The following is an 18193-nucleotide window of genomic DNA, read 5'->3' on the forward strand; positions in this document are numbered from 1 at the left end:
GCTTTTTGTTGCTTCGGCCCTAAGCTCTGGAATTCCCTGCCTAAACCTCTCCGCCTCTTTACCTTATGTGGCTCGGTGTCAAAGTCTTTGTCTTATAACACTCCTGCGAAGAGCCTTGTGATGTTTTACTGCATTAATGGTGCTATATAGGTGCATTACCGGATGGACATGATTGCACTGGAGAGGCGATTTCGAAGGATTGTTTTAATAATTTACAACTAGTCAATCTCCAGTGATGTTGCACACAGGGAATCAAGACTAAACTGGGTTTTCAGATGGAGTTTAGAGGACGGGGAGTAAATGAACCAGGATGACTGAAGTAATTCAGTCACCACTTTAAGGTTCTGCATTCTGTCCTTGTAGTTAGAATCATAGAATGGCACAGCACAGAAGGAGGCCATTCGGCCCATAGTGCCTGTGACCGCTCTTTTTGGTAGAGCTATCCAATTCGTCCCATTCCCCTGCTCTTTTCCCATAGCCCTGCATAGAGCTTCCCTCTATTCGAGCTTCCTTTTAATTGACTGTAAGTGAATCCTCAGTAACATGTCGGTAATAACTTCAGGATAGGAATTTAATGTCCTCTTGTAAATGTCTCAGCAGAAAGTCACTGGAGCTGTCCCAATATCAGTAAGGTGCTAAAGTTTTTTTTAAACTGTTTTGGAGAAAATAACTAGGAGTGGCACTAAGCTACAAACTTAAGTTTTGAATGTTAATTTTATCCTGTAATCCCCTTGCTGGGGTACAATTTCAAACACTTTTCATGTCTGCCAAGACCTCACCTGACTGGCCATTAATCATGTCAGCCTTCCAGTGAGTGTCATCAGGCTGGTAAACGACAAGGGACATCACCGTCAAACTCTGTCCTGTCTTCACACATGCACTTCCAGCCGGATGGCTAAGATCTCCGAGCTCTGACTAGCTTACTTTTCCCAAAACGTCAACCCAAGGAGCAGTGATGCCAATTGTATCACCATACTGCCGCTGACACCCGAGAGCAGCCTGCTTGACACAGCTCAAGATCATAGGCAGTCCCTCGAAAAGAGGATGATCTACTTCCACACCAAAAAAAAGGATGAGTTCACAGGTGTTTCAAATGAAGAACCCGAACTACATCCTCAAGGGTGGAAGATGCCTGTGCATGGATTTTTTTAACGTGTGGTGGCCATTGCACACCAGTCACCACACAGGCTTGACAGAGCTAGGTGTTGGTCCGGTGACGAGGATTACCCATGACAACTGGAGACCTGCTCTGCTGCACGGACCTAGGGTGCGCACACATCGAAGTGTGGGTTGGCCCAAGTTGCTCCTGGGCCTCTGGCCCCAAACTCACGCCTCCCCTGGGCCCCGATCACATCCCTCCACAGTCTCTCTCAGCTCCTTCGCCCCGACCTCGCTGCTCCTGCCCATGTGCCAATCACCGACCTGGACCTTGCTGACATCACTCTTCGCTGCCGTTGTCCTCCTGCACCAGCTTACGCTATAGCTTGTAGTGGCCTGCCTCCATGCTGCCCATGGCCGCCGCTCGGCTGCTCCTTTTTTTTTCAATCGGGCCTGGGACTCTCCTAGGCTGATTAGCTCAGTTTACACTGCTGTTCAATTTGTCCACTCGGGGGCAGTGTAACCTGTCCGTTCAGAGAAAGCGTTTTCAGATCAAGCCATCCTTTGCACTCTTGTAGATCAGGTATGGCCATCTTGGGGCCCGAGTAATCCAACCCTTGAACCCCAGACAACTCTTCTACGTGTTTGTATTTCTTATTCACTGATCTGTCTGGTGTTGAATTTAGTGGGCCAGCAGGTTTGGAAAGGCCTGATCCGAGCTCTGTTGGCCTCAGGATAAATATTATATCAGAACACTTGAGATCTGTTAGTATCAGCAATTTGACAAACGTGTGCATTAATGGGATGATAGATTTAAACTTTGTGTGCTCCCTGCCTCCAGGATTGCGTGGTATGCAGGAAGCCGAATGCTTGGAGCTATGTGTTAGATTATAGTCTTGTAGATCTCGAGGAGCTGTTACTTTTAGTTAAGTTTGTTATTGAAAGAGACTTTCTGCAGTGCTCTATATGTAACATGTTTATTTCAGTCTTCAGATTTGCAGGAAAAGATCTAACATTTAAAATCTGCTTTGTATCAAGTGATTTGCATTGGTGATATATAAAGTTGATGTAATCTACCTTGTGCACGCACACCCCTGTGGTCCTCTAGGGAAGGGAGGGGGAAACAAAGACACATGAGATGAGACAAGCCAACGTCATCCAGTGAGCGATGGAATCAAAATATTTCCCTCATTCCCTGAGCCACCAAAACCTCCAAGGATCAGGATCAAATGAATTGCTTCAATTGTAAACCAGCATCGTTGCCAGCACCAGCTCATCATGCTGAAAAACCTTAACTATTTGTGTACTCCACCCACAAGCACTTAATATCACCGTCCCTGCTCCATTTTATTACTTTATTGCCTTTCCCCGTAAATAACTTCCCTGAAATTGCTGTAACACCATTCCTGCGGGCAATCTGGTAAAATATAGAAAAAAAATGCCCACTTGCCTTTCTCTCCTGCACCCTCTTGAACTTCCGATTCTGTGAAGAAGATTCCCGGGCAGCGTATGACGTCACGCCGCCCGGGAACGCAGCGTGTGCAAAACCTGTGGCTTCTTTCGGAGTCTGTCCCTGCCCGCAGGAGCTGTCAAAAGGAGCTCATTTATATAGGCCACACCCAATTTTTTTTTACCTTCAGTGCTGCAGCTGCTTTAGAGATCGCTACAAGGCTTTGAAAGGTGAGATTTTTCAAAGATTTTTTAATCTTTTAGTTTAAAGATTGTCTAATTTATTTTAAACATTTTAATAGTTTTAAACACTTTAAAAGTTAATTAAAGCAATATAAAGACTTAAAAAATGTCTTGCATTTCTGAATGGGTCGTGGTTGTGCAATGTGTAATAGCATGGCCAGCAAATAAAAAGTAGCGACTTCTAAACTGCATGTATAAATGAAAGGAGAAAATGTTTAGAAGATTGATGGCCACAAAACTTCTGGTTTGGGGGAGGGTGTAAGTTGGCGGGGACAGCAATTGTTGGCTGGGCCGATGCATGACAGAACACGAAGAAGCAACTGCCCTCCTAGTGCAGTAGCATACAAATGACGGAATTAGTATGGGTTGACAGCACTTGACCTAAATTCCAAAACTCCTGCCCTCCCATCCGTTTTCGAGAAGCTGAGCCTCTATGTAAAAGGTGCAGTTTGTCGGGACCCATTCACCAAGGTGGCAGTACGTGGTTGAAAGGACGCTGTTCAACTGAGATTGTTTGTGGAAACTTTTGGCCATATTTTGGGACTCACTACAATTGCTGGAAAAGCTTTGCACTATTATTCTCAAGAAGCCATCCTTTACATTCTGCATTACCCTTGGAAAGCATTCTATCTCAACACAATTACTGAGCTAGGTACTGAGTGTCTGACTTTAAAGTCCATTATATTTTACAAGCCAAGCTGCAATAGACAACATGGTACCTCAAATGTTATAAAAGTTGGAAGATTTGAATCTCTCATTACTTTGAGAGGAAGCTGCTTGTTTCCATTTCCTGCTGTTTATTTAGTTTGTGTTAAGCTTTTATTCTACAGAACTCCTCAGCATCGTCTGCTGCTTATACTGAAGGCTATTGAGCTGTTTGAAGCAAAGTTTCAGGTAGATGCGCACCAGAATGCAGGTTGTACACCTGCTTTATCTCGCTCATGAACTTTCGTGCCCTATTGCTGGGCAGAAGATCTCTAAAAGTCAGAATTTCGAGCGAGAACTCATCGCACGGGCAAGAGCTTGACAGGTCAGAAAAGCCGGGTTTCAGCGCATGCGCATTGTGCGCTGAAAACCGGCTTTTTCGATGCCTTCCCGGGACCGTAGAAACTTTGTACGGACCCGGGACATCAGAATTTCAGGACCATTTTTTTCTCTTCGGTTGAATTATTGTACTTACTGAGGTGGCTCAGTTGGAAGTGCATTGCTCGATGTGTACTTAAGCCAAACAGCTCGGGAATGCCCTACATTCAATCCCAGTCCCTGCTGAGTTAGCCCATTTCCATCAGGTGGCAGTAGGGGTGCTACAGTTGGCCTCAGTACCCCCTGTCCAGGCTTGCACTTGAAAAATGGGCAGATGGCAAAGTCTCAGAGTACAGCCCATGAGAACCCAGATTCCAGCGTCAATCATGGGACCTTCCTGGTCCCTGTACTTCTTTACCGACTGGGCCACTGGGATTGTCGCTTGTATTAAACTAAATAGTGGTGGGAGGGAGGCGGGGGTTGGGGGAGGGGAATCCGGTGAGCGGAAATTTTAAAAAGTCAGAGAAAGAAGGCGGCAAAAGTGCAGGGTAGCGATCGGGGTAATGATAACCAGAGTGGGACAAGTAGGGACAGAGCGTATACACATAAGACAAAATTAAAAGTTCTATATCAACGCACAAAGCATTCGTAACAAGATAGATGAGTTGACGGCACAAATAGAAATAAATGAGTATAATCTGATTGCCATTACGGAGACGTGGTTGCAAAATGACCACGGCTGGTAACTAAATATTCAGGGATAGTTGCCATTTTGTAAGGAAAAGCAAGTGGGGTAGCTCTGTTAATCAAGGATGAGTAGTAAGAAATAATATTGGCTCAGAAGATCAAGATGTAGAATCAGTTTGGGTGGAGATAAGTAATGAGAAATAAGTCACTGGTAGGAGTGGTCTACAGGCCCCCTAACAGTAGCCACTCTGGCAGAGTATAAATCAAGAAATGATGGAGGCTTGTAAGAAAGGTACAGCAATAATCATGGGAAATTTTAATCTTCATATTGATTGGACAAATCAAATTGGCAATTGTAACCTTGAGGAAAAGTTCCATAGAGTATATGCGGGATGGTTTCTTGGAATAATACGTTGTGGAGCCAACCAGGGAGCAAATTATTTTAGATCTGGTAATGTATAATGATTTTGGATTAATTAATCTTGCAGTGAAGAATCTTCTTGGGAAGAGTGATCATACATGGTAAAATTTCAAATTCAGTTTAAGGGTGAGAGAGCTAGGTCTCAAACTAGTGTCCTGAATTTAAATAAAGGTCAATACGAAGGCAGAGTTGCTAAAGTAAACTGAGAAAATATATTGCAGGGTAAGACTGTAGAAATGCAGTGGCAAACATTTGAGATATTTCATAACTCTCAGCAAAGATTTATTCCAGTGAGAAATACAGATGCTAAGAGAAGGATGAACCATCTCTGCCTAACTAGAAACATAAAAAATAGGTGCAGGAGTAGGCCATTCGGCCCTTCGAGCTTGCACCACCATTCAATATGATCATGGCTGAACATGCTACTTCAGTATCCCATTCCTGCTTTCTCTCCATACCCCTTGATCCCTTTAGCCGTAAGGGCCACATCTAACTCCCTTTTGAATATAACGAACTGGCCTCAACAACTTCCTGTGGTAGAGAATTCCACAAGTTCACAACTCTCTGGGTGAAGAAGTTTCTCCTCATCTCGGTCCTAAATGAATTACCCCTTATCCTTAGATTGTGACCCCTGGTTCTGGACTTCTCTAACATCGGGAACATTCTTTCTGCATCTAACCTGTCCAATCCCGTCAGAATTTTATATGTTTCTATGAGATCTCCTCTCATTCTTCTAAGTTCCAGTGAATATAAGCCTAGTCGATCCAGTCTTTTTTCATATGTCAGTCCTGCCATCCCGGAAATCAGTCTGGTGAACCTTCGCTGCTCTCCCTCAATAGCAGGAATGTCCTTCATCAGATTCGGAGCCCAAAACTGTACACAATATTCAAGGTGTGGGGTCACCAAGGCCCTGTACAATTGCAGTAAGACCTCCTTGCTCCTACACTCAAATCCTCTCGCTATAAAGGCCAACATGCCATTTGCCGCCTTCACCGCCTGCTGTACCTGCATGCCAACTTTCAATGGCTGATGTACCATGACACCCAGCTCTCGTTACACCTCCCCTTTTCCTAATCTGTCAACATTCAGATAATCTGCCTTCCGGTTTTTGCCACCAAAGTGGATAACCTCACATTTATCTACATTATATGGCATCTGCCATACATTTGCCCACTCGTCCAACCTGTCCAAGTCACCCTGCAGCCTCTATTTGTTCAATTGATCTGCCATTTCTTTGTTCCCCATTATAAATTCACCTGATTCTGACTGCAAGGGACCTGCATTTGTGTTCACTAATTGTTTTCTCTTCACATATCTCAAGAAGCTTTTGCAGTCAGTTTTTATGTTCCCTGCAAGCTTACTCTCATACTCTTTGGTCCCCCTCCTATTTAAACCCTTTGTTCTCCTCTGCTGAATTCTAAATTTCTCCCAGTCCTCAGGTTTGCTGCTTTTTCTGGCCAATTTATATGCCTCTTCCTTGGATTTAACACTATCCCTAATTTCCCTTGTTAGCCACAGTTGAGCCACCTTCCCTGTTTTTATTTTTACGCCAGACAGGGATGTACAATTGTTGAAGTTCATTCATGTGATCTTTAAATGTCTGCCATTGTATATCCACTGTCAACCCTTTCAGTATCATTCGCCAGTCTATCCTAGCCAATTCACATCTCGTACCATCGAAGTTACCTTTCTTTAAGTTCAGGACCCTAATCTCAAAATTAACTGTGTCACTCTCCATCTTAATAAAGAATTCTACCATATTATGGTCACTCTTCCCCAAGGGGCCTCGCACAACAAGACTTCCAATTAATCCTCTCTCATTACACATGACCCAGTCTAGGATGGCCTGCTCTCTAGTTGGTTCCTCGACATATTGGTCTAGAAAACCATCACTAATACACTCCAGGAAATCCTCCTCCACCGCATTGCTACCAGTTTGGTTAGCCCAATCTATTTGTAGATTAAAGTCACCTATGATAACTGCTGTATCTTTATTGCACGCATCCCTAATTTCCAGTTTGTTGCCATCCCCAACCTCACTACCACTGTTTGGTGGTCTATACACAACTCCCACTAAGGAAGTAAAGGATGGTATCAAATTGAAAACAAAGGCATACAATTTTGCGAAGAACAGTGGAAGGCCAGAGGATTGGGAAATTTTTAGAAACCAGCAAAGGATGACTCAAAAAATGATAGACAGAGAAGGTAGCATCTGAGAGTAAACTAGCAAGAAATATAAAAACAGACAGCAAGAGCTTCTACAGGTATATCATCATCATAGGCGGTCCCTCGAAACGAGGATGACTTGCTTCGACGCCAAAAAAAGGACGAATTCACAGGTGTTTCAGTGAAGGACCCGAATTACATCCTGAAGGTTGGAAGATGCCTATGTGTGAATTTTTTTTAAACATGGGGTGGCTGTTGCACACCAGTCACCACACAGGCTTGACAGAACTAGGTCTTGGTCCAGTGCCAAGGGTAAACCAAGATGATTGGAGACCAGCTGTGCTGCATGGACCTAGTGCGCCACATCGCAGTGTGGGCTAGCCCGTGCTGCCTCTGGGCCCTCTCCTCTTCTGAGCCCCAAACTCATGCCTCTCCGGGGCTCTGGTCACTTCCCTCGACAAACTCTTGCCACGCCTTTGCCCTTCCAGCTGTGCCTGCCCTCCTGCAGCAGCATGCGCTGCTTCCTGAAGTGGCATGCCGCCGTACGCTGCTCCCTCCAATGGCCCCGGCCTGCTGATTGTCTTGCGGGTCGGGACCGCGCCGATTTCTGGGCCGGGCTGCCGCACGCTGCTCCCTCCAATCAATGTGATGGTCCAGCTCATGGGAATAAGGGCTGATGGCAAAATATAATGTTCACAGAAAAATAATGCCTAGCTGGGAGCAAGGCAGTGATCTCAGCAAAGCAGGCCTCCGATGTCATAAACACTTGAAATCTCTTGCATGCATCCCATTTTTTTTAACCTGGTGTAGGGTTCATGGAGAGGTGTGTCTGTCTGTCTGTTTTTTTCAAATGTTATGTTCAGCAAGGTGAAGGATATTAGTGTTGCAAATGAAACTCTTCCCATATCAGACATCCAATGATATAATTAAGCGCTCCCAGGTCAAGTATAGAACAGCCAGATGCAGAATAAAGATCTCTCTCAGCTGCCCCAACAATGAGCCTCAATCTCAGAAGAGCACCTCCTACTATAGTAATGTGTCATCTTTCCATTTCCCATGCCAGCCATCCTGTGGTTTTAAGAACTGGATTATGACTGCTGAAAATCATTTCCTTGCAGCCAATCAGCAGAGAGACTCCCTATAAATCTGTGCTGGATTTGAACCCGTGTCACGGAGGTGAAAGTCCAGTATGTAACCTACTTTGCTAATCCAGTTACACACACCCCTGTCTTTTTCTTTCTGAAAGAATCTTTCTTCGTAAGAGTCTCGGGATTTCTTTTCCTGTAATTCTGCTGCTCAATTTGATTAACCATATAGGAGCAAGGAACCAAAAGAACTAGTATGTGATAAATGGCACAGTGCTGATCAAGAAAGAGATCTGAGGATTACAGTGGGTAAATCTATGAAGCTGTCAGCAGAGCGCTTAATTGCAAACATCAAGCAGTTGTATTGTTGTTATGGACCATTGGTATGGCCCTGTCGGGTACAGTGTGCAATTGTATTCACATGAAGGATGATACGGTCCTTGGTGGTATAGAGGTGTCCAACAAAACTAATTGAGACATTTAACTGGAGGAAAAGTTAAAGAAGCTGGATGTAGTAAGTAAGGTGGTCAACTTGACAACATTAATCCAGGAAAATTGTTCACTCTGCTGAAGAATTTAAATAACAGGGACAGAAGTTTAAAAAAATAGTGAATCAGGAGAAAGAAGGGGTGCAATAAACTGGGGAGCGGTGGAATGGCTCTCCCAAAGGGATTCTCACAGAAAGGGAGATAGACGCCGACAATACAGTGCTGTGGAACCATTCAAGGGCTCTGATTTCCCAGATGCCAGTCAGCCCTGGGAATGTTATCAGAGAAGGGCATTGAAACATACAGGTACAAGAGGCAAGTGGATTCACGAGGTAAGTCGAGAATGTGGATATCTTGAAGGGGTGGGATTATTCGATCTAACCTTTTCCGATTCCAAGTATTTTTTTGTGCCTGGTTAAGCAAACTTAACTTTTACATACGAACGTAGAATTAGGAGCAGGAGTAGGCTATTTGGCCCCTGGAGCCTGCTCCACCATTCAATAAGATCATGGCTGATCATCTACCTCAACACTTTCATGCTCGATCCCCATATCCCTTGATTCCCTTAATATTCAAAAAACTCTTGCCATATATGAAGAATCCAGTAATCTTTAATAGTTGCTATATTCTGCTAGGACTGATCTAAAACACCATGTTACATGCAGAATTCACTAAAAAATGGACATTTGCTGGCACAAAACTGCACGCACAGGTTTCCAATTATTAGTGACTCCGTACTGACACACATTCTGTTACTGTGGTCTTGTCTAGAAAATCAACAGAACCCCAATCCAAGGGGCCAGAGAAACCTCGCAGACCACCGGCCGAAGAGTCTCAGATGGCGGCAGCTGCAGCTTTATCCAGACTGGAAATCAAGCACCATAAGGGGCGAGGCACATCTGGATTGAGCGGCTTGCAGGGAGAGGGTAGGTGGACATGGAGAGGGGAGCAAAATATGCTGATCCCGTTGATCTTTAATGTTAGTGCAGGGCAGTCACTAGAATTTAGCAAAGCATATCATTGGGCCTATGGCATTCCCGCACAGCTGCAATCGAGGCATTTTAAAACTCAGCAGTAAGATTATAGATTCTTGAACTTGCAAACTTGGGTTGTGCTTGGTGAACAACCCTGTGGGCCTAGTTTCAAACCTGCCCAGCTGTATACTAGGCTCATAGATATGGAGGAAGAGATGTTGTTGGAGCTGAGAGTGGGGGATGGGAAGAGGAAAACAAATAGCATTTTAAAATGGTAGGTGAAAATAAGCACAAGGAGTCAGTCTGTGACGATGACCCTTGAGCAGGTCACTGCTTTGCATTCTGGCTCTGGACAAGAAGCTGGCAAGTACACCGAACAAGGAATTGATGAAATCTGCTAACAAAGCTTGATTAATACATGGTGAGGCAGTAATAAATAAATTGAACAGGATGCTGGATATATTGCCAAATAAGTTACGTGCAAGTCCCCAGAAATCATGCTGAAGCTATGGAGTGTCCTGGTCAGGCTGTACCTGGAATACTCAGATTTCTGGTCACTGCAACAGAGACAGTGGTGAGGAATGTACCTCTTTTGTTCTGATGCATAATCTAATAACGGGTTAAATGATCTCCTTTGTTGTGCCATGTTCTCGCCTTCCTCATTGTCTAAAGTGAAGGGGGTTGCTACCAATTTTGGGCTTGGTAATGATTGTTTACACCCGAGTCACTTACTAGGATACGTCAGAGGGCATTCAGAGCCAACTACGCCACCAAGTGGTTAGATTGCAAATTGTGGATTCCAGAATTGGACAGCAGTGTGACTTGGTAAAGGGGCAGGGAGCCCATAAAAGCTAATGTTGTGTTATGAGAGAAAGAGAGAGAACTGTTCTGTATTCAGTGAATAGGCTGAGAAGCATGTGATCTATCTGTTGCACAAGGGGACTGCCCCAACAACTCTGTGCACAATACCTCTTGTATAAATGTTGCTTTGTTTCAGATTGGACACTAGGTTTATATTTTTTTAATTTGAATTTATACGAAGCAGTTATCTGAATTTGTCATTTATTTTTAACACAGTAAACAAAGAATGGACGCCAGAGACTGCATTCCCTGAAGTGCAAACTCCAAACGATCAGGTAAATAGTGCACTAATATATTACATATTTTATCACTCTATCACCATCATGTCGAGGATTAGATAGTTGGAAGCATTCTTCAGGAATTCCAATACAGTTTCAAAACATCAGCTCGTTTGAGGGACTAAGAAGGTCTCCCCAAACACCTGGACCGTGGGACCTGACTGAGGAAGGATCCGGTTCGCATGAAAAAACAGGAGTCCGGTGGGAGCAGGAGGGAATCCGGCTCCTTCATCACTGCCCAGCACCTCCACCATGCCCAGAGCCTTCCTGATGAAGAGGAAGGAACCGTACCTGGAAGTCTGCGACTGGAATGAGCTGCAGGACAAGGAGCGAGCCGACACCTACATGCCAGTCAATCTGAGCTGTCTCTTTAATTACTAAGAAGTAGTACAGACCGAGGATCCGGCCGCCGGAACAACTGGTTTGGACAGACTGCTGAACAATTCAGACAAACGCCGCCTTCCTTATAAAACTGAACCGGACCCGCAGAATGCGAAGGAGCCAGTTCTGGGATCGGAATTCAAAAAGCGCGGCTTGTTGCGAACAAAAATCAAGATCACAACTGGGGAGTGCAGCGAGGCCACGTTCCGCTGCTAGGTGTGCAGCAAGGGCTTCCGGCTGCAGCGCATGCTCAACCGGCACCTGAAGTGCCATAGCCAGGTGAAGCGCCACCTGTGCACGCACTCGGAAAAGGCTTCAACGACACCTTCGACCTCGAGGCACGTCAGGACGCACACTGGCCCAAGAGAGGCGCGAGTTCAGGACCCAGGGGCAGGCACGGGCCAGCCCACACTGATGTGTGCGCACGAGGTCCGTGCAGCAGAGCTGGTTTCCAGTCGTCTTGATTAATCCTTGCCACTGGACCAAGACCTAGCTCTGTCAAGCCTGTGTGGTGGCTGGTGTGCAATGGCCACCACATGTTTTAAAAAAAAAAAAAATCCACACACAGGCATCTTCCACCCTTCAACATGATTTTTGGACCTGGAATATTAGGTCCTTCATTGAAATACCTGTGAACACATCCCTTTTTGGCGTGGAAGCAAGTCATCCTCGATACGAGGGACCGCCTATGATGATGATGATGATGATACATAAAATATGGAGTCTTTTCTGAATGACCAAAAAGTTGCATCTGGTTACTTTTGATATAGTTTATAGTCTGAAGTCTATGTTCTTTATCTACTTTAATTCTAACTTTAAATTTGAAACTCTCCCAATGGCTCAATTGGGATTAGCATCTGAGCTATACAGAGCAGACATCTTTAAGCGGTGTCAACCTGTCCTATTTATGTGCCACAGTGCTGGGATATTACTGTTCCCTGATTGTACTGAAATCTGTAATTATGACAATATAGAGCTTGTACCTGTACCAGCATAAAAAGTACATAACTAACACTTATGGACCTCCAAAAAAAAATCACAGTCCATCTATTCTTAATTCAATGTCAAGTTCCGATTATCAGAAGATTGCAAAATGGGAGCTTAATACAAATCTTTTTGTTAATTATGTTGCTTAATTCAAATTATTTGATTCATTTTTTAAACATAAATTTGGGTTTGAATCCAGGTCAGTCTAATGTGATGAAATTTTGCTTTGTCTGCAAGGATCTTACTGCACATAGCACAAATTTCCCAACGATCAGCAGAAATTCTTCACCCTCCTTTCCCCCGCGCCCCCCCCCCCCCAAAAAAAAAACCTCCAGAAATCCTACAGCGCTCCTGCTAGCTGTTCTCATGTCCCATGATATTCTTCACAATAGTGTTTCAATATCAGGATAAAGAAAGGAACACATGCTCTCAACATTAAACTATCAATAAAAAGTTCTTCATTGTGATCCTAGGGTCCAAGCAGTGCTGTGAAGGAAGATCGCTCCAGCTTCTCTGTGACGGGCGTTTACTTTATCTGCCCTTTAACAAATGCCTCCATCTCCAAAGGTGCGAGAGAGTTGCATATTAAGGAGGCCATTCTTGTGGTAGGTTTTACATACAGTTCTGTAACTAAGCTGGTATTTCAAAACATTATTAATTAAAGGAGCCTTTGATCAGTTTTCCATTGGCCTTTGTTAGAGCAAATGGGGCTCCATTTTTCAAATGAAGCTGTCAGTGTCCTTGTGGTGTGGGCTCCGTATACAGTCTATACAAGATCCACCTACTTCATAAATTTGCAGTTGGGATGGCTTGGAATTTTAATTTTAATTTTTGACCTAACTTTCCTACTGTGGACTGCATTGTTCATCCCATGAGATATCTTTTGCAGGAAGGTATCTTGTATAGGCACACAGTTTAAATTTCTGCCCTAGTTGCATCATATGGTAGCATTGACCAGAAAGGTCCCTGTTCGATCCCTGGTCTGTGCTGTTAGCTGGCTCGTAGCAGAGCCCTGATGGGGATGCTATAGTTCGCTTCTGTGTTCCCAAGGAGTAAAATCTGCCAGAGTTCCTGCTTTGGGCTATTATCAAGTGACCCTTACTAGAAAATGTGCTTGTGTTGATGTTGCGCGAGAATAGGATTGGGCTCCGATGCGATGCCTCCATGGTAAATAGCTTGCTGAACACTCTGGCTGGACACTTGTATGTGAAGCTACTGAAGCCCTCATCCATGCCTTTGTTACTTTTTAGACTTGACTATTGCAACGCACTCCTGGCTGGCCTCCCACATTCTACCTTACATAAACTAGAGGTAATCCAAAACTCGGCTGCCCATGTCCTAACTCGCACCAAGTCCCGCTCACCCATCACCCCTGTGCTCACTGACCTACATTGGCTCCCGGTTAAGCAATGCCTCAATTTCAAAATTCTCATCCATGTTTTCAAATCTCTCCATGACTTTGCCCCTCCCTACCTCTGTAATCTCCTCCAGCCCCACAATCCCCTGAGATGTTTGCACTGCTCTAATTTTGCCCTCTTGAGCATCCCTGATTATAATCGCTCGACCATTGATAGCCGTGCCTTCCGTTGTCTGAGCCCTAAGCTTTGGAACTCCCTGCCTAAATATCTCCCCCTCTCTACCTCTCTTTCCTCCTTCAAGGTGCTCCTTAAAACCTACCTCTTTGACCAAGCTTTTGGTCACCTGCCCTTATGCAGCTCGGTGTTAATTTTTTTAAGCTGATAATACGCCTTGGAATGTTTCACTGTTAAAGGCGCTATATAAATACGTTGTTGTAGTTGTTGAAGAATGATCCCTTGGGTGATGTGCCAGCAGGTGTCCAGAGCCTGAAAAATGATACCCCAGCCATATTCAACACTGGCACGATAGTGCAGTGGTTATGGTGTTGGACTCGCCGCCCAGAATAGTGAGTTCAAATTGATTTGAATAAATCAGAAAGATACTTATGAAACAGGTGGACTGTCATTAATACCCAATTGATTCACTAGCGTTGTTCCTAGGCTGGTCTGCAAGTAATTCAATCCACACCTCATGGCTGACTCTCCATGCCCTCTGAAGTGGCCCAGAAAACCACTCATCCAGTTCCTGCTTCCTCCCGACCCGACCCCCGCTCCTCTCCTCTTTTCCCCCCCCGACCCGACTCCCGCTCCCCCCGGACCGGACCCGACGCCGCCCCCCCCCCCCACCCCCACCCCCAGCCCCGGATCCGACCCGACCCGACCAGACTCCTGCTCCCACTCCCCCCACCTGCCCCCGGACTGGACCCGATCCCCGCTCCCCCTGCCCCCCGGACTCGACCCGAACAGACTCCCACCCACCCGGACCCGACCCGACTCCCGCTCCCTCCCCCTCCCCTCGCTGTCAGAAACACAGACACTGACAGACAGAGAATGAGAGACACACACATACAGACAGAGAGATAGAGACACTGACAGAGACACACTGGGGGTGGGGGGCGGGCATCCCAGCATGCTGTTGGAGGGCTCCCGGTGCTGCGGTCGGTAAGTAGAAAATGTTTTATTTATTGATTTTGGAACTTTTTTTATTTTTATTAATTTTTTTTGATTGATTTATTCGTTGATTTATTGATGTATTTATCATTTATTATTGATGATGGCTCTTTATTTGTAAAACTGAAGTGTTTAATGTTTGTAAACTTCCCTTTAACCCCTTCCCCCACCATTCCCATGCCTGATTTTCTAAGTGTAGGCAGGTTTTTCTTAGCGTACAAAAATCTGCACTTACTCCATTCTAAGTTAGTTTGGAGTAAGTTTTCACTGCCTAAACTTTCAAAACGGGCGTAAATGGCCGGACATGCCCCCTTTTGAAAAAAAAATCTGTTCCAAACTGAAACTGTTCTAACTGACTAGAACTGGAGCAAACTAAATGCCGAGAATTGCAATTTCTAAGATACTCCATTCTAAACCAGTTGCTCCAAAAAGACAGGAGCATCTCTGGCCGAAACTTGGCCCCATTATTGCAAAGACCTTGCCTTGATGCTCAGTTATTCACATCAAATCTGGCCAAGAATCATAGAATGATGCAGCACAGAAGGAGGCCATTCAGCCCGTGGTACATGTGCCGGCTCTTTGAAAGAGCTATCCAAAAATTGCAAATGAATGGATTAGAGGTCAGCTTTGTGTATTTAAGGGGCTCTGTGTGTGGTTGTGTGTGTGAGTGAATGATATGCACTGACCTCATAATAGCTGACGCATTCAGTGATGCTGTTTGAACTGATTTATTTAATTGGTGCCTACCCTGCAGCAGACTAGGAGATTGAAATTCTTCCCCATCAAGTGATGAGGGTAGAGTTGAGTGTGTGTTGTTTACACAGCAAGAACCCTGAAAGAGGAGGAGGGGTATTCAGTGTTTCGAACACTAGAAACTATGGCTGGCTGGGTAAATATTGAATAAAAGTTCTTGGAACCTTGAACATGAACCTGATATGTGTTTCAGGAACTGTAATCTTGATTTATTAAAAAAAAAAGTAATGGCATTTTAGTCTTTTATTGTTGGGCTTGGTTCCCTTTACTAAATTCCTACTTAACTGGAAATCCACTGTCTGTATCCTGACCCACACTAACTCTTGATTTCCTGCCACCCTTATCCTCACTGACCCCAACTGACTCCGTCTCCCAAACTTTTGAATTCAATGTCTTTGTTTACAAATCCTTCTCGGTCTTGCCCCTCCCGATCTCTGCAACCTCCTCCGGCCCTATATACCATCCTTGTTATTTTTGATCCTTGACTTTAGTCTTCTGTGCAAACTCCTTGCTGCATCTCATCACGTTTCAGGATCTTATGACCATTATTCCAGAGAGAGGATTTATAAAAAAAAAAATGTTTTAAAATGAGTTACGTTAAATGCAAGAGGAGCTTTTCCTGGGTCTATGCCCAGATGCACTGGAAATTGGGTGGGTCAGAAGACTCACTGGGGTAGCAGTAGGGGTGCTACAACTGGCCTCAGCACCCCTGGGCTGGGGAAGGGGAAACTGGGCAGAGTTCCCACTTCTGACTGCTAGAAAGTGACTCCTGCTGGACGAGTGTAGGTAGGTATATGCGTGTCTATTATATTTATATAATCTTTTAGATATATATGTTGGGTGAGGGCGGAATCTGGCTTGGCTGCAATGTCCTTGACCATTGTATATTGTGTCAGCACTTGCTGTCCAGCCTCGTGCATAAATATAATGGTAACTAGGATGATATACTGAAGGGAGTCTGGCACCTGAAGGGCCCAATTTCAGGAGAGAGGAGAAAACTGGTGATTGGGGGTGGGGGGAAAGTGGGGGGATCCTCGAGCAATGTTCCCTCTAATTTGCAGTCCAAGTGAGCGGTCCCTTTTAAATTTGCTGTGCGAGATCTTCCAGTAGCAACAGCTGGTGAGCAGCCTGCATGGGACCTCCTGAATTGGCCGCGCACCTTGGGGGGAAACATTGCTCTTGAGGCTTTGCTATATAATATGTCCAAAGCACTTCAGTGGTTCTGCATGTACTGTATGGCAGGCTGCATGTCCACGCCATCTTTTCAGTCTAGCATTCAGTCACCTCTCCAAACCCCCTCTCTTGGCTCATTGTCCATTTCCTTGTTCTTTCTCAGTAAAATGGCTTGGGATGTTTTGGATATTAAAAGTGTAAGTTGTTGTGGTCGTGCATCTTTTTTAAATGGATCGCACCTTTCCAATCTAGAAATTTGCTGACGATCCCATCCGAGCCTCGATAATGATGATTCATACATTCAACAAGGATAAAGAAAGAATAAAGATTGCTTGTGAAACTCTTGGCAAGTAAGTAAAGGACAAATGTATCTCTTCCCTTCGATTAATTTCCAACTATGAAAATGCCTAAATGTAATAATGTTTGTCGTGTGCATTTCTCTACTGGTCTCGGTCTGTGAAATCAAGCCTTGTGGAAGCACATGCGTGTATTGATGTCAGTCCGTCCACTTCAATATCTTATTGACCACTAAACTATTGATATTTTGTTTAGGTGACTGGTGAAATGAATGCAAGATAAACTATTAAATATAAATAAACCCGTTTAACAGTTCTATATTATTTATAGCACAGAAACAAGTCATACGGCCCAACTGGTCCATGCTGGTGTTTATGCTGCACACAAATCTCCACCCACACATCATCTTCTAACCCTATCAACATCTAGCTCTTGTATTCAAGGCTGAGATAGATAAAATTTTTGGAGTCGAGGGGAATCAAGGGATTTGGAGATCGGCCAGGAAAGTGGAGTTGAGGTCTATGATCAGCCATGATCATAGACCTCTACTCCTGCTCCTATTTCTTATGTTCATATTCCTTACTCCCTCATGTGTTTATCTAGCTTTCCCTTAAATGCATCTATGCTATTTGCCTCAACTACTCCTTGTGGTCGCGAGTTTCACATTCTAACCATTCTCTGGTTAAAGAAGTGGCTCCTGAATTTCCTCGTGGATTTATTAGTAATTATCTTATGTTGATGGCCCCTTAGCTCTGGTCTTGCCCACAAATGAAAACATCTTCTCCAAGTCCATCCTGTCAAACCCTTTCATAATCTTAAAAGACCCCTCTCCAGTCAACCATCAGTCTTTTTTTCTAGGGAAAAGAGTCCTAGATGTTCAATCTGATAGGTATAATCTCTCCGTTCTGGTAAACATTTTTGTTCTCCTTCTCCAGTGCATTTATGTCCTTTCAATAATATGGAGACCAGAACGGTTCACAGTAAATTTATTTTGTCAATTTCATTTCTGAGCCTTGCTCCAGCCATTGTGAAAGAGATCGTTCCTTTTGTACCTCTCCTGATCTCTCTCTCCATCTGATTGGGTGATTGTCTCTTGGAACAGTTGTGTGTTCCCCTGGATCCCATGCTTTTTCCTGCAGTGATGTGACGTGACCATCTCCCTCTGCTCCTCCCCTCAGTATCACAGTCAGGCCTGCCAACTCTCACACATTTGCATCGAGACTTGCATATTTTGGCTTAAACATGTATCTTATATTATGACTTTCTCAAAAAATAAACACAGCCACATGTGTTTAAAAGGG

General features: G+C 44.5%; 2 protein-coding genes and 1 pseudogene across 4 annotated transcripts in view; 2 read left to right on the forward strand and 1 right to left on the reverse strand.

Annotated features, from left to right (window-relative positions):
- The window catches only part of hdgfl2 (HDGF like 2), a 116665-nt gene extending 115859 nt beyond the window's left edge, over positions 1-806 (reverse strand). Inside the window, exon 1 of the mRNA XM_070859916.1 lies at positions 780-806. Coding sequence (XP_070716017.1) covers positions 780-791 — 12 coding nt within the window. The 5' untranslated portion in view covers positions 792-806. The remainder of the gene's footprint in view (positions 1-779) is intronic.
- Positions 1-18193, forward strand: part of ubxn6 (UBX domain protein 6) — a 35093-nt gene that overhangs the window by 3595 nt on the left and 13305 nt on the right. For all 3 annotated transcript variants that reach the window (XR_011587599.1, XM_070859919.1, XM_070859920.1), the window contains exons 2-5: positions 9432-9586; positions 10712-10770; positions 12615-12746; positions 16848-16945. Coding sequence is in view for 2 of the 3 variants with exons in the window: in XM_070859919.1 (XP_070716020.1) it covers positions 9432-9586; positions 10712-10770; positions 12615-12746; positions 16848-16945 (444 nt within the window). In the remaining variant the exon portion in view is untranslated. The remainder of the gene's footprint in view (positions 1-9431; positions 9587-10711; positions 10771-12614; positions 12747-16847; positions 16946-18193) is intronic.
- Positions 11026-12290, forward strand: LOC139229349 (transcription factor Ovo-like 2; annotated as a pseudogene).

Source organism: Pristiophorus japonicus, chromosome 18 (assembly GCF_044704955.1).
Source record: "Pristiophorus japonicus isolate sPriJap1 chromosome 18, sPriJap1.hap1, whole genome shotgun sequence".
Classification (NCBI taxonomy): Eukaryota; Metazoa; Chordata; class Chondrichthyes; family Pristiophoridae; genus Pristiophorus; species Pristiophorus japonicus.